Source organism: Tribolium castaneum, chromosome 7 (assembly GCF_031307605.1).
Source record: "Tribolium castaneum strain GA2 chromosome 7, icTriCast1.1, whole genome shotgun sequence".
Taxonomy (NCBI): Eukaryota; Metazoa; Arthropoda; class Insecta; order Coleoptera; family Tenebrionidae; genus Tribolium; species Tribolium castaneum.
Genome location: NC_087400.1, coordinates 17,447,013 through 17,461,613, shown reverse-complemented (window position 1 = coordinate 17,461,613; position 14,601 = coordinate 17,447,013). Strand labels below are relative to the sequence as shown.

General features: G+C 34.9%; 1 protein-coding gene across 1 annotated transcript; it reads right to left on the bottom strand.

Annotated features, from left to right (window-relative positions):
• Positions 1 to 252: 252 nt before the first annotated feature.
• LOC103313024 (uncharacterized) lies at positions 253 to 7,514 on the bottom strand. The gene is made up of 7 exons (XM_015984309.2): positions 7,409 to 7,514; positions 6,882 to 7,132; positions 6,405 to 6,704; positions 6,033 to 6,350; positions 5,735 to 5,980; positions 1,153 to 1,206; positions 253 to 380 (listed from the first exon to the last, which is right to left on the bottom strand). The coding sequence occupies exons 2-7, from the start codon at positions 7,126 to 7,128 to the stop codon at positions 292 to 294; spliced, it is 1,254 nt and encodes a 417-aa protein (XP_015839795.2). The 5' UTR covers positions 7,129 to 7,132; positions 7,409 to 7,514; the 3' UTR covers positions 253 to 291.
• Positions 7,515 to 14,601: the final 7,087 nt, after the last annotated feature.

Genomic DNA, 14,601 nt, shown 5'->3' with positions numbered 1-14,601 from the left:
TTGCCACATGGACACCATTTACGGGTCGTGGAGCGTTCGGGTGTTATTTGTGTACCGAATTCACGGCATCTAACAGTTACGTTTTAGATAATTTCAGTTTAAATTTTGACAGCAGGCTGAACTAATACAGAACACCGGGCACACGTTTTAAGTAGATAAAAGGATAGTAGATAGAAGGATGGTATACATAGGATACAAGGATTCTATCAACTTGATAGAAGGAGTTCTTGGACGCTTTATATAATAAACTACTATTTTTCTAGAAATTTATTTTGTACTATTAATAAATCACTATAATAATTTTACAGTATGTATAAGAAAAATTAAAATTATCACTGATGCTGGAACACTTGCTTTCCATCCCGTGGAGATTTGTGTACCTAAAAACAAAACGAAAATATAAGTACCAATAAAAAACAATTGTTGATTATAAGGCCCGAGTATAGAAAACGAATTAATTTGGCTGATAAAATTTAAACTGATAAGACCTATCGCTCAAGGTTGGGGTGGTGCTGTTTTACCAAACAAGCACATACAAAGAGAAAAAGGAATAGAAAAAATAATGCAACTTAGCCTAAGCTGACAACAATTAATAATTTGAGTTTTGATGAGAATTGTTATTTTGTTGAGATATTAAATTCGGCAAGTCGAGTAAGATAAATACTTTCAAGCAGTTCAATTCACGTTATTCAGGTACAAGTCGCTCAGTAGCCATAATCACTAATCACTGACAACTTCGAACTTCAAGTCTCCTTCCACTACTTTCATTTCATTTCACTACTTCGCTTTTTGTTTTCTGAGCCGACCTTATCAGCATATTTATGTCAGTTCGATTCTCATTTGTTACTGTGTTCACCAATTCGAGTTTAGAATTCAGTTTTCCAAAAATCACTTAACCAATAAGATTTCAGCAATCGAAAACGGTAGAAGTTCCTAGAACACGTAAATGGAAACTAATAGAAAACTCCGGAACGAATTATAAAAATCACTTTAAAACCGAATACTACAACTACACTTAATTAAAGACGAACACCACAAATAACAATAAACCGAAATGTTCACAAATAACGTCTTTTCCGAAGGATTTTGTTACAATATTAGCAAAAGCATGCTCTAAAATTAGTTGAAAAAATTGCATATATTAAAACTCACCATATGGAAGAATTCGCTCTTGGCATGACATGCCTCGTCTTCCACTTGCACACCCTAAAATATACAGTGATTTAATTTTAAAATTGGATAGTTTAAAAATGTTTCATCGTGTAAATGTAACACATTTCAGGAAAAAATATTCTTAATTATACAGTGTCCCAAAACATGGTGACGCCATAATGATTTTTTCTTTGTGCCCCTTATGACGTCCTTTTAGCTACTTTCATATACCATAAAACCTGAGGTCCAGGAGTGAGCACAATTTCATTATGAAACTTGCCAAATTTTAGAGCAATTTATTTTTCTTATTTTAAATAGGGACCCCTGTTAAAATCTAACGTTTTTTCTTCCTGTATCGTAAATTCTAACACATTAGAAGTTACTTATTGTTATGCCACCACCAATTCGCAATAGTGGCAAAAAACATAGCAACTTTTCTAAATAACAGTGAGAAAAAAGTTTTAATAGACAATAGGGTATCTACAGGAGTTCAGTTTATTTACATTAAGTACAATCTTATATTACTTTGATTGAAAGTAATGTAGTATTATTATTATTATGTATAAACAAGAATACCATTTGATCATAATCTTAGTACTATCCGATCATTTGAATTTATGATTAGAGGCGGCGGTTTTCTGCCTTTGTGATTGATAAACTAGTACAAACTAATTGAAATTTTCAAAAGAAATTAATTGAATTTCTCAACTGACAGATGTGACATTTATTGACAGAAGATTCAATTGAGCAAAGCAGCATAAATTTTTTTACTTGTAAACCAATTTAAAAGTTCAAGCGCAGTCCATCAGAGTAGAAAGTCAATTGCTGCTAGACTTACAATCATAGATAATAGGTATGTATGCCGAGTGTGTCAAAAGTCGCGGATACGCTCTTGAGAGTGAATACTAGTGGTCTTATTGACCACTAAAACAATAATAAAAAAAATCATTGCTCCTTAATTAAGATGCAGCAGCTCGTAAAAGTTACAAAAATTGCATTTTTTAATATGGAATTGTAGGAAAAGCAAACCTGTTAATTTTTTTAATGATTTATTTTAATGTTTACATGATTTATTAACTAATTTTTCAAAAAGAATTTTAGAAAAACACCAGTTCAAATGTGCACCAACATTTGGCAACGTTAAGTAATGTTACCATGGTAATACTTATGGTTAATATTATTTTAAACGTATAAAAATTGGTGTACTTGTACAGCGATGCCATTTTTTGTTTTTGATTGCAACCAAATGAAAATTTTCGTGATTTTGTTTTGTCGAAAATAGTGTTCTGAATAGTTCTTTATAGCTGCTCATAAGAGCTTATCCGCAACTTTTGACACACCGATATATAACATATATAAATGGTTGTAGATTGGCGACTCTGTCGTCCCCACCAGCCACCACAAATTGTACATTCAGGTTACAGGTAACGCCACGTAAGATGATCATCCCTTCGACCATATATCGTATAGACTGGGCAAATTGAGATATTTTGTAAAGCCAACATGTCCAAGTGGGGCAAGGGAAAATGACGGATGGTATGCGAATTTGACCTTTAGGTACCCCTTCTCTGATTGGTTCATTCAAAATATTTCCAAGTATTTCGCTAATATTCGTCATACTTCGTGCTTCGCGGTTGTGATTAAAGGAAAAAATTGTGAATTTTGGGCTTAAATTTACTTGTGAATGGGTAAAATTTGGTTCTTGCGTCGAAATATACAGGAGAAAGTATCCACAAGGGCTTATTCATCGGTAATGTCATCCGTAAGTAAGAAAATACACGTGTTAACGTAAATATGGAAACAAACCAGTGGCGTTGTAACGTATTCTGATTTTCCGCTTTGATACTGAATATTTTTGAATATTATAACTCTGATGACATATCATACGATAGAATTAGAAGTATTTAACTATGGCAATTTGTTTTAAACTCGAATACATAAACTATTTTTGAAATTTGTATTGTTTTTTCAATTGTTTGTCCCTTGACTACAAGCTCCCATTGAACAAAGAGTAAGCTTCCTCTTGCCCCTCACTCCTCTCGCCCTTCGATGTTGGCTTCAAACAACCTGCCTACAAACTCGCTGTATGGCGAGTCTATATGATATATGGTCGAAGGATCATCCTCAGTTTGAAAAGGATCTTGTAAGAATAGAAGTTTGGTGTGACGGCTGTAAAAATGTGCTTTTGTTCATTCACGTGCATGCCGCATGTGTTCAACCGACAAATTTTGCGTCTGAAGATACAACGAAGTGTCGAAGGGTCACGAAAAATTTAATAGTTTCATTAATTCTGTGTCCCATCATAGCATTTTGACTGTACTCAAGTGTGAACCATTAGGGACACATGCGCAATTTTTTGAAAGATTGAGGCAGTAATATCTTTTATTTTTTTTTGATTGCTTGTCAACGCTTCAGTGATGTTACCACTAACTAACTGTATAATCCCTACTCCCGGCTTTTTTTAACCCATGGTTAGTAGAGACATGGTTGCGCCGTAACTTTTAGGCAATCAGCAGCCAATATGTATTTATATGCATGTTTGTGTAACTTGGAGAAGATTATAATTACGGGACAATGAAAATTGTAATATACAAAGCTATTCCAATAATAACTTCTTGTGTAAGAAAATGTTTGTATACCAACCCTTAGTTGAAAATATGCCGTTTCTCCCCTGGAGCCAGTTTGGTCCCAATACGTATTGATATTTTGTTCATATTAAAAGACTTCGATATTTATTAGCTAAAATATAGCTTACGGAGAGTTTGTGAGTTAGGGGTAAATTTATTTTTGGTCGTAGTACCTAGTAGCTTTTGATTTTAAGCCAATTTAATTTAAATAAAGAACATATAGATTCGTCTTGGAAGGCGAGAGTCTAAAACTAGCATAATCTTCGTTTTAGGTTATATCATCCCCTTAATTAGAACTTTAAATTGTATCCTCCACTTTTTAAAACCACCCCTAACTCAAAAACAAATCAACAATTATGTGTTTTCTCTACAATTAGATTCGTTTTTCCCTTCTTTCTAATAATGATTCAAAATGCAGGAGGCGCTATTTAAAATATTAAAGGAGTGGCTAGCGACTAGGGGATAAAGCCTAAACATAAATATATGTAATGTTGGTTTTGCCCTCTACCTTTGCAAGTCAATTGAAGTATTGTTTGTTTAAATCAAATGGGCTTAAAATCAAAGGCTCCCAATGACTAAAACTTTTAAAATCCACCCCCAACCCAAAAACAAATCAACAATTTTTTACGGTTAGACAAGCTTTTTCTATCTTTTCCAAAAATTGAAAATGTCATTTAAAATTTTAAAATAGGGGTGACTAGCATCTAGGGAATTGGGGGATGTTTTTAAGGGTTAGATCAAAGGGGTTGAAAGTAATACCGAATGAAAGCTATTATTAAGTTGTTTATGTGTGTTGTTTCAAGTCGGTCGGATTATTTTAAAGCCCTGGTCTACAAATTATTATTGGTTCTGCAGAATTGAAATTCCCTTCCTAGTGATCCCTTCCTGTTTTTCTCACTGCACTGTTATCAAGCTAAAGAACACTATTAACTAAAAAACTCATCACCACTGGGTTACAATCGTTATTTTTTTAAACCATAAAAAACACGATGTAAACACTTTTGTAATCTTGTGACATATCAACGTGGCGGCTCTCCCACTCTTCCACAGAGTTACGGCATGGTTACGGAACCATGTCTCTACTAACCACGGTTATTACCTACTATGAACTACTAGAGATATGATATTGCGCATCTGTATGCCCATCTCATCGCCTGTCTCGCTCGACAGTGCCGTCATGCCGTGTTTTTTAGCACAGCAAATTATTGAAGTTAACACAAAAAAGCTAGTAAATGATTTTTTGTGTTTTCCTAAGTATGGATATCTACTATAAGTTGCTTATTGTAATTAATTAATATTTACGATTAAAACAAGATTTTACTTGCTAAAATTAATACAGGAATAGTCTTTATGTATTGTCTTAAGATACATAATAAATAAATAACTACTTGTGTACTCTGTTAACCACTTTAACAATAATAATTAATAACGCAGCACACAAACGCTTGTTTTACGGAGTAAAAGAACGGGTTGTTTGTCTTCAATGTTTATGTGTCGATATTTTCAGTTACAACGATTAGATCATCAAAACTTTTTACCAAAAATTGGTTTGGACTTTTTATCGCAATATTGTCCGCATAACCATGCCAAAAGTTTTATAAATAAAAAAGTTATTCGATATTTCTTTTCCATTACAAATTTTTTCTCTTCACCGTTCGTTATTTTATAGTTGCATAGTTGCAAGAAGCATATATTTCTAAATCTTCGGCAAAAAATCATTGTTCTCGTATTTCTAGTTTTTGAGATATTACAAGTTGTTTTACAAAGCCGATTACCGTTTCCAATGTTAGATCTGCGTGACGTCATGCGCGAACTTTACCAATTTCGCCAAGCGGAGTATCATATCTTTAGTTCATAGTATCATGATCATGGTTATTACCCACTCACAATTTGTGAGACAGCTGTACTAGATACGCTGACATGTAAGTAACTATTTGTGGAATTTTGTTACTTACGATCAGTGCAGTTTTCTCCTTCAAAACCCCAAGAACAATAACACTGGTTGCTTTCCGCACAGATTTTATGCTTTTCGCATTTAGGAAATTTTTTTCCAAGGACATCCCAGCAATAAATGTTGTTCTTGATATTGTCTCCAATAACTAGAATTCCAGGTTTATGTCTTATGGCGTCCAAATTAAAGCTACTTTTAAAATTGTTATTTAATTCGTAACAGATGGTGTTTGTTATTGTGTCAAAATTTGCTAAAATTAATCAAATTAACCAGTGAAACCTTTTAATCCAATTAAGCTTTACAAAATTCTGTGTGACCCTCGCATAATTTAATATCCATCGCCCAATACCCATCGACATTTTGATTAAATGCTTTTTTATTAACTGATACCCTAACTCTTTTTGCTGGATCGATATAAATTTTGTGGGTTTGCCAAAACTGCACACTATTTTTTTTTAGCTCATTCTGGATAATTCTAAAGCTGTCTCCATTGTTGACTCTAACTTCTAAAAAACATTCTGGACACAATGATGTATATAACAGCAAACACGTCGTTTCCTTTTGACCGATTTCTAAAACGGACGGTTTTTCACTTGTAGAATTTGACCATAGGAAATCATCTGCAAACATGTTATATACAACTAAACAATAGAATCTCGTTTTAGACAACCTACAAAAGTGTGGTCTCCAAAGAATTTTCTCTGAGCTTTCAAGAGTTAAATACCTAGCTTTAAACTCTCTCTCCCAGTATTCAATATTACTGTTTTTGTAAATATATGTTGAATTTTTACTTAAGACAATACTGTAGTGACTCCATTTGTTTACGTCTCCCACTCCTTTATAATCCATTGGAGAGAAATCATTACTCATAAGTAATCGAGCTGTCCAACTTGTGCTAGAAAACACCGAAAAGGAAAAGGAGGAATCCAATGCCGAAGTATATTTTAATCTAGTTGCATCAGGAAACGGAAGATCTGAAAAAAATTCTTTTGGACAATACAATAGAATAAAGCGTTTGTACCACAAGCATAATTGTCGACTGCACTCCTTGAAAAATAAAAGTGCTAGCTGCGTGGCGGGCATTGAACATTTTTGTGGGTCATGAACTTTGTTTATCAGCTTGTAATACATAAATACCTATTGAAACATACCTTCCCATCTTTTGTCAGTAAGTGGTCCTAAGGGTAAATTTGTAGCGTTTTTCCTAATCCATTCATTCTCCCATGTCTTCAAATCCACATCCTTTAGTGAATTTGTTTTTCTTTCAATTGGTAAAACGTATACGGCAGAATCCGGATTGTCATTAACGCAATGTATGTGTGTCAGATTTTTCAACGTAATAACATAACCATTTGATAAAATTATTGGCAAAGATATAAGTACAAAATAATACTTCATCTTCCTAGAAAAAAGCAATTTTATAGTTTTCATAACAAGCAATGAATCAGTCACAACAGTATTATACCTAAGAATAATCTATATAACACTTGTGATTACTACTGATTACAAATTGAGTCGTCAATACTGATGAAAGGTTCAGTAACGCTGGCGGACATTTACCCCCTTTTTAGTATCTTTTAATTGCAGTGGAGCTAATAAGACCCGCCAAAAATTTTGACGAACAAGTAATAGGTACAATTTTTTGTGGAAAACACATTTTGTACAATACGCTACTTACAGGGATAAATAAATTCGTCTAATCACTTCAACTTTGTAGGTAAATACGAGTTTCAGATTTTCGTAGCGTTTAAGAAACGAAATAATAGTAACATTGATAAAAGATAAGAAGGTACATGAAGTATCGAATAACAGATAACGATGATGTGACGACGTGACACCCATTTTAAAATAAATGTCAGCTCTGCTAGGACCTGGTTCAATTCTGGAAGTAATAAAAATAAATAGTAAAAATAAACTTAAATAATTAATGAAAATTCCAAGTCGACTTCCAGAGAGTTTTAGTAGAAGTATTAACAATTGTAAGAGACAAATTTCGTTGGTAACTACCAACATCTTCAGCCTAAATTCAAATGTTTCAGTAATTTATTGCGTAAATATACAATGTGTTCAAAAATGGTTGTTCATCAAGTCACCTATGAAATTTGAAATTAATGTGTCGCTAATTTAAACTGTGAGTGCCGTCAAAATGACAGATCCGTCAAAATAATGCAAAAGGCTTCGAATCCAAAAACAAAAGAATACACAACAAAAATCACTGAAATATAAAACACAAATCAAAACAAACCTTACTGTTGAAACATGTTTGCCCAACAATACAAAAAAGTGAATAAAAAGCTATATATAAGAACATCTTATTTAGTATATTCCCACTGAAAGAGATGGAAACTGTAAAATAGAAAGTTACAATATAATTGTAAAGCTCTTAGATCTGATAAAACGGCATTATCTTCAGAATAAAACAGGACATCATTTTGCTTTTGACAGAACAGAAGTCCTTGGAAAAGAATATTATTATAAGAAAGAAACAGCCGAAATAATACACATACAAACCAATAACACTGTAAACAAAAGAGAAGACACAAGTAACTTAAGGAAAACATACAGCGGGCTATTACACATACTGTCATATTCGTGGGTCTATTTAGTTTAATTAAAAGGCGGATGCATACAGCTTAAACTTTATTCAATATTTATTCAGTCGCGCTCCATGATGGTAGCCATTGCACTGCTGTCACTGTGACACCAACCAACAAAACCAACCAATGCCAACTGCACATACATAACATCGCTTCTTTTGAAAAAAACATAAGAAAATTTAAATATAATTTACAATTTCATAACGGGTTTCCTAAAGAATTTATATTTTACATTACAAAATCCTTAAATTTACTAGGCATTCTTATATTGTGTCTAGGTCATAACCGATTTGTCACATCAGGGTTATTATTAGAGTTATTACTATTAGGCACATTCGGGGGATTAAGTTCGTTAGGAAGAGCGGGAGTTCCACGAGTAGTATGTCAAAGTGATCTGGGTTATATGGTACCGGATTATTGTGATGGGCCAAGGTTTTTCCTGTTTTTTATAAGGATGATGTCTTCAGTTTCGACTATGTAAGATCTTGGTTTTGAATGTCGCTGTACCACTTTGCCAGGAATCCAATGTTTGTTCTTTCTCTTCTCACTAATACTGCGTGATCTTTATTTAGAGTCTTTTGCTGATCTATCATAATATGATTTCATGTTTGTGTGAGCTCTTTTCTTTGTTTCTTTTACGTTTTCGTTAATTTTGGGTAACAAATTGTGTGTCAAAGTTGGTAGTTTTTCTCTTAATTTCCTGTTGATTAGAGCTTCTGCCATTTCATGTCTTTAACTTCGGTGTTTCTGTATGCTAGGAGATGGGGGTAGATACTTAGACTCTCTTCGTAGGCTTTTCGAAGTATGTATTTTTTAGTTTGTACGGCACGTTCGGCCATTCCATTGGTTTGAGGATATTTAGGGTTCGACGTAAAAAGTACTATATTCCAATGTGTACTAAAATTCTTGAATTCAAAGCTACTGAACGGCATATTATCTGAAACCATTTCTTCTGGAACACCTTTTCTTGAGAAAATTTTTTCCAGTTTGATTATATGTTCGTCGTTTTTTCTTCGAGTTTATTTAGTTCTATCCAATTAGAGTAATAATCAATCACAACTAAATAATCTATGTTTCTGTAAGTCATTATGTCTGTTGTGATCTTCTTCCAGCTTGTCTGGAGGATCTCATGGGGAATAAGTTTTTCCTTGCAATTTTGTTTCTGAAAGTTTTGACATAGGTAGCAGTTTGCTATTTTCTTTTCATATCTTCGTTTATTTTCGGCGAGTAGATTATTGTTCTCGCTCTGAATTTGATTTTTTCTATTCATTGATGACCTTTATGTATCTGATATGCGCTCTTGAAAGTGTATCAGCAATATGCATGTTTTTTCCTAGAACGTAAGTTGATGAGAAGTTATATTTTATTTATTTCAGTAAAAGCCTTTGTAGTCTTGCTGTTGTTTTTGATTATCTTTCTCGACAATGACTAATAAAGGTTTATGGTCTGTTTGAACTTCTACATGGCGTGCGTATAAATATGTATTAGTGAAATTCCTCTAAGCTGTATGCAATTGCAAGGAATTCTTATTCGATTTGCACATAATTCTTTTCATTTTCTGTTAATGAACGTGTAACGAAGCGTTTGGAATTTTCCCAAATCATCAGCCTGCGCGATCCAAACGCATCCCCCTCCAGATTTGGTCACGATGTTTACATTCGTGCCTGGCCCGAAAGATACAAAAGGCGAGCTCCGCATACGATTTTTCAGTCTTCACTTGCTTACCGCGCAATATTACCGGTAAGTTGGGCCTGAGATCCGCACCAGGGGCTGCCGCCAAACCAGCACACCTTCCCTGTACCCAGTTTTCCGTTCTGCGCAATATTACCAGCACACCATCCCCGTAGGATTAGAGAAGTTTTATTTATTTATTCATTTATTTGTATATACATTATTATTGAAATAAACATTTTATTTGGAATCTCCCTCGCTCTCTCTGATAAAGTCCCCAAGTCCCCGACGAACCCTACAGTCGACCGTCTACCCGGAAAAGAGCATTACAAACGTAAAGAATAAGCAATAGGATGATTGTCCTGTAAGAAACAACAACCGATTCCGTCTTTTGATACGTCAATTTGTACAGTAATATCCTTATTTTCATCGAAATATTTCATCACTGGTGTATTAATGAGAAGGTTTTTGAGCTTGGCAAAAGCTTCTTGTTGAAGTTTTTCCCAATGCCACGACATGTAGTTGCCTTAAGGGCTCACTTATTGTTAGGAAGAAAATTAGACAAATAATTTATCATGCCTAGAAATCTTTTAACTTCTTCTCCACACTGAGGTCGTTGCATACGCAAAATTGCATCTATTTTGTGTGGGTCTTTATCACTTAAAATATGTCCCATGTATTTTACGGAATTAACTTTGAATTAATGTTTTTTCTTTATTAAATGTTACATTCTTTTCTTCTGCAGTGTTGAGTACTTCAAGCAATATTTTATCCTGCTTAGCTTCATTTTCCGCAGCTACTATTAAATCATCGAAAATAATAATTACTCCTTGAATGTAACCAAAAATTTTCATGACACATTTCTAAAAGACTTCCGGTGCTGACTTTATTCCGAAAGGCATTCTAGTAAGGCCGTGGTAATATGCGGTAATATACAAATATGCGGACGGGTTACCACGGCATATAACGACTATAACTTTGCGTTAGCCGTCCCCACATTTGTACAGACGACCATAACTTTGTGTTAGCCGTCCGCACATTTGTGGAACAAAACCACCAAGGTCGAACAAAATGGAAATTTTAAGTACGATAAATTTAACAGAAAATTCGAACGAAACATCAAAAATCAGTTTTTCGAATATCACACAAGAGAGAATAAATTAGAAAATTATTTTCCAGAACTTTCTTAAACGTGTTATCAGTATCAATTTCCATTCAAGTGTTAAACTGCGTCACACTATGCCGATCGGCAAGCCCGATTGGCATGCTTAATCGGCATGATCGGTTTTTTTACATGTAACTTTTGGCCGAGCGGCGTGTCCACATCAAATCGGCTTTGCCGTTCGGTGCTTGCCTGTGGTGCTTGCCGTTCGGCATAATGTGGACGCAGCTTTACGGATCTCCTGAAAATTGCCTGACAAAATATTTTAGAAAAGTTAGCATAATTAACTTTCTACTTATTGTCACTCTCTTTTGGTATGGTAAGATTGGCTACTTTGAAATGGTAACTATCTCTCAAACGTAGAGTAAGAAATTTTTTGTAAAGGAATTTTAGCTTCAGAATTGTCTAAACTATATGGATCTTCCCGGTGGAGCGATCTGGGAGACGCTGTATACCTAATTACCTATTCCGGGTGCTCAAAAACCGGCGCACCAACAAATTGATGGGTTGTAGACCTTCCAATTATCTGACCTATTTTAATGATAACATTTACCGTTTACGAGAAAAATTGCAAAAACCAATACTTTTGACCTTTTACCTTGAATATATTTTTTTGCACACATGAAATCCATTGGGACTTTTGAGCGGAATAAGCGTGAAATGTGAATAAGGGCCTCGAACGTCGTCTTCTTGAGGCTGTGGAAAAATTCCGTCAACAAGTACCCAGCAGTTAACTCGTCAGCTTCAGATCTTTCAGAGCAAGGGTTGCAACCTTGCACCAAGTCGCTTCTGAGAAATCCAGGCGGACTGTTTGAACAATTTTTGTAAATGTAAGTGCAAAAGAGTATTGTTTATTTGGAGTTTTTGCTTAACTTGGCGCTTCACTTGTTTTCATTCATTTAAAGCGTTTTTGCGTTATTCCATTCAAGAAAGATAGTAGTACCTCTCTTTTTAAAGTGTTTTTGCAGCCATTCATGTTTTGATTTATCAGAACCTTCACAAGCGTCGTGTTAGGGATGGAATTCAGGAAAATTTTACTTTACGTGTTTGCGATTTTGAACTACAGTTGTGGTTTATATACATAATGAAGATACTCCAGTTCATAGATTATGATGGAATTTAGACTCACCCCGTATAAAACTCATTAAACCTTCAGACGTGCTTTACTTTTTCAGTTTTCGCTATAAATACGCGTCGTGAATTTTCAGTCAGTTTTCGCTCGCTTATCAGCATGACCAACACTGTGCTTAGAAACCCCGAAATTGTAGCATTGTAAATAACATATGTAAACTATTTTTTTTAACTGTCACTATCTAATCTATACAGGGTGATTCAGGTAAGGTAAAGAGCCTGACGATCTGGCGATGCAACCCAAAAAACAAATTCCATTTACGTCTTGATCTAATTTTAATTACGATTTGCATTTGCAATCCAAGTTATCTTATGTTGCTGACAGTGCTTGACAAGCTTTGACATCGGTGGTAGTCATTATTGTCACATTGTACCCTGCAACTTCAAATAAAGGATTGATTCAGTCATCAACTTAATTCAGATGCAGCTTCTTTGTCTTCAACGGGTTGAGCGCACCAGCCGCGAGTTTTGTTGAGCTTCTTTGTCTGCGACGGGTTGAGCCAACAAATTCGTGAAGCCGATCAATCTTTCCCGCCGACGGGTTAGAATGATTGTTTGAGAAATAGTCTCCTGGAGGTTGAACGGAAATCTTAGGCAGCTTCTTTGTCTCCGACGGGTTGAGCGCCTCTTCAAAGATGAGATTGGTTCAGCTTTCACCTGGGGTTTTTCACCATGGCAGCTTCTTTGTCTGCGATGGGTTGAGCGCCAAACGGTGAAATGTACATACTTCGAGAGATATTCCAGGTCTCAAAGAGACAAACTCTTCGTCCTACACACCAAGGTCACCATCTTCAACGGTTGGAAGTCTCAGGGGAGGATCGTTATCTAACTCTTTTCTTTTTTCAGAGCGTTAATTAATCCTTTCTTTTTACAGTGCGTTAATTAATCTTTTCTTTTACAGAGCGTTAATAATTCTTTTTTCCATAGGGCGCAAACTTAATCCTTTCATTTCATTTATTTTATTTTTACCAGACTTTCGCTTACTGTAAAAATACTTAAGTTTAGCTAGGAGCACGTGACATGTACGTGTTGAATTCGACGAGAGCTCTTTTGCTTAATTAACACAAACTGTTGATTACGAAGGCTTAATTTGGCTGCATGTTTAAGTAGTAACTATCTTTCTGTCTCCCTTTGGAACTTGCCATCACACTAGAGAAAAAGACCTTGGCAGTCTCAGTAAGTGCAATGGCCCAACTACAAAACATGCCAATTAAAAAGAGAGCCTAGTTTTTACCCCGGGGCTTGGGGAGAGATGTATACCCAAGGTTAGGGAATGGAAAGCACGCGGTGGTTGGAACCTCTGGGAGTCCCTCTTGCAACCGTCTTTCTAGAATCACCAGGTTGGGTCCGAATAATCAACTTTGCATTCAAATTCTCCGCTCAGTTCTCCAAGATTTAATACTCGTTTAGCTGGTTGCCTATGTATATTGTTTAATTTGTTGTCTATAGTCACTTCTGAATTGTATAGCGTCTTGCATACTATCACCAATGACTGTGAAGTGAATAAACATTTTGGGTCAAACTCTTTGCGTTTTCTTTTCCCAGACACACAGTGCTTGAAATAACGAATCTCCAAATCTACACTACAACGTAGCGGTCCTCGAAACAATTTCTAGACGATCACATCAAAACTAAACACTTTGACAAGGCCAGACCCCTGAATGGTTACACTGCTTGAAGTCCTGATGATGTTCGAATTAGAACGAAACTAGTCGACCAAAGCAATTTTGTTTTATTTCTTGTCTCTGTACCTGGATCCATCCCACCATCTTATAAAATAACGTTTATAAATTTGAAAATGGGTTGTTTTCAACAATTTATAATTTTTCGTATCAAGGTTTTTTGGATAAATCATTTCTAACTTGGGGATTAGTTTGGATGGCTTATTAATTTTTAAACATTTACTGTGCACTTAATAACGATAAATTATCGTTCGCTGTAGAGGAAAATCCGTAACTGATTCTGAACCGCACATGCGCTTTAAATAAATCCTGGACTAGTTCTGGATTAGTTCTAAAATTCGTCCGCGAACAAAGCTAATTAAAGTTGGTATTTGGGCTTTCAGTGAAAAGTGGAGAAACACGTGTTTTCGCTGGAAATACTAACCCCAAGAGGGTTGAACATAGGGTTAGAATTTTTCTAAAAAACCGTATTTTATATTTGTATCCATGCATGTGTTTAAGTACATTTGGAATTTCTACCGGCATTTTTGAACTTATACAGGGTGTATCAGAAATACGTGTGTTAATTTTACCTCGTAAGAAAACTCATCAAGTACAACAACTTTTATATATAACATTATGCAAAATC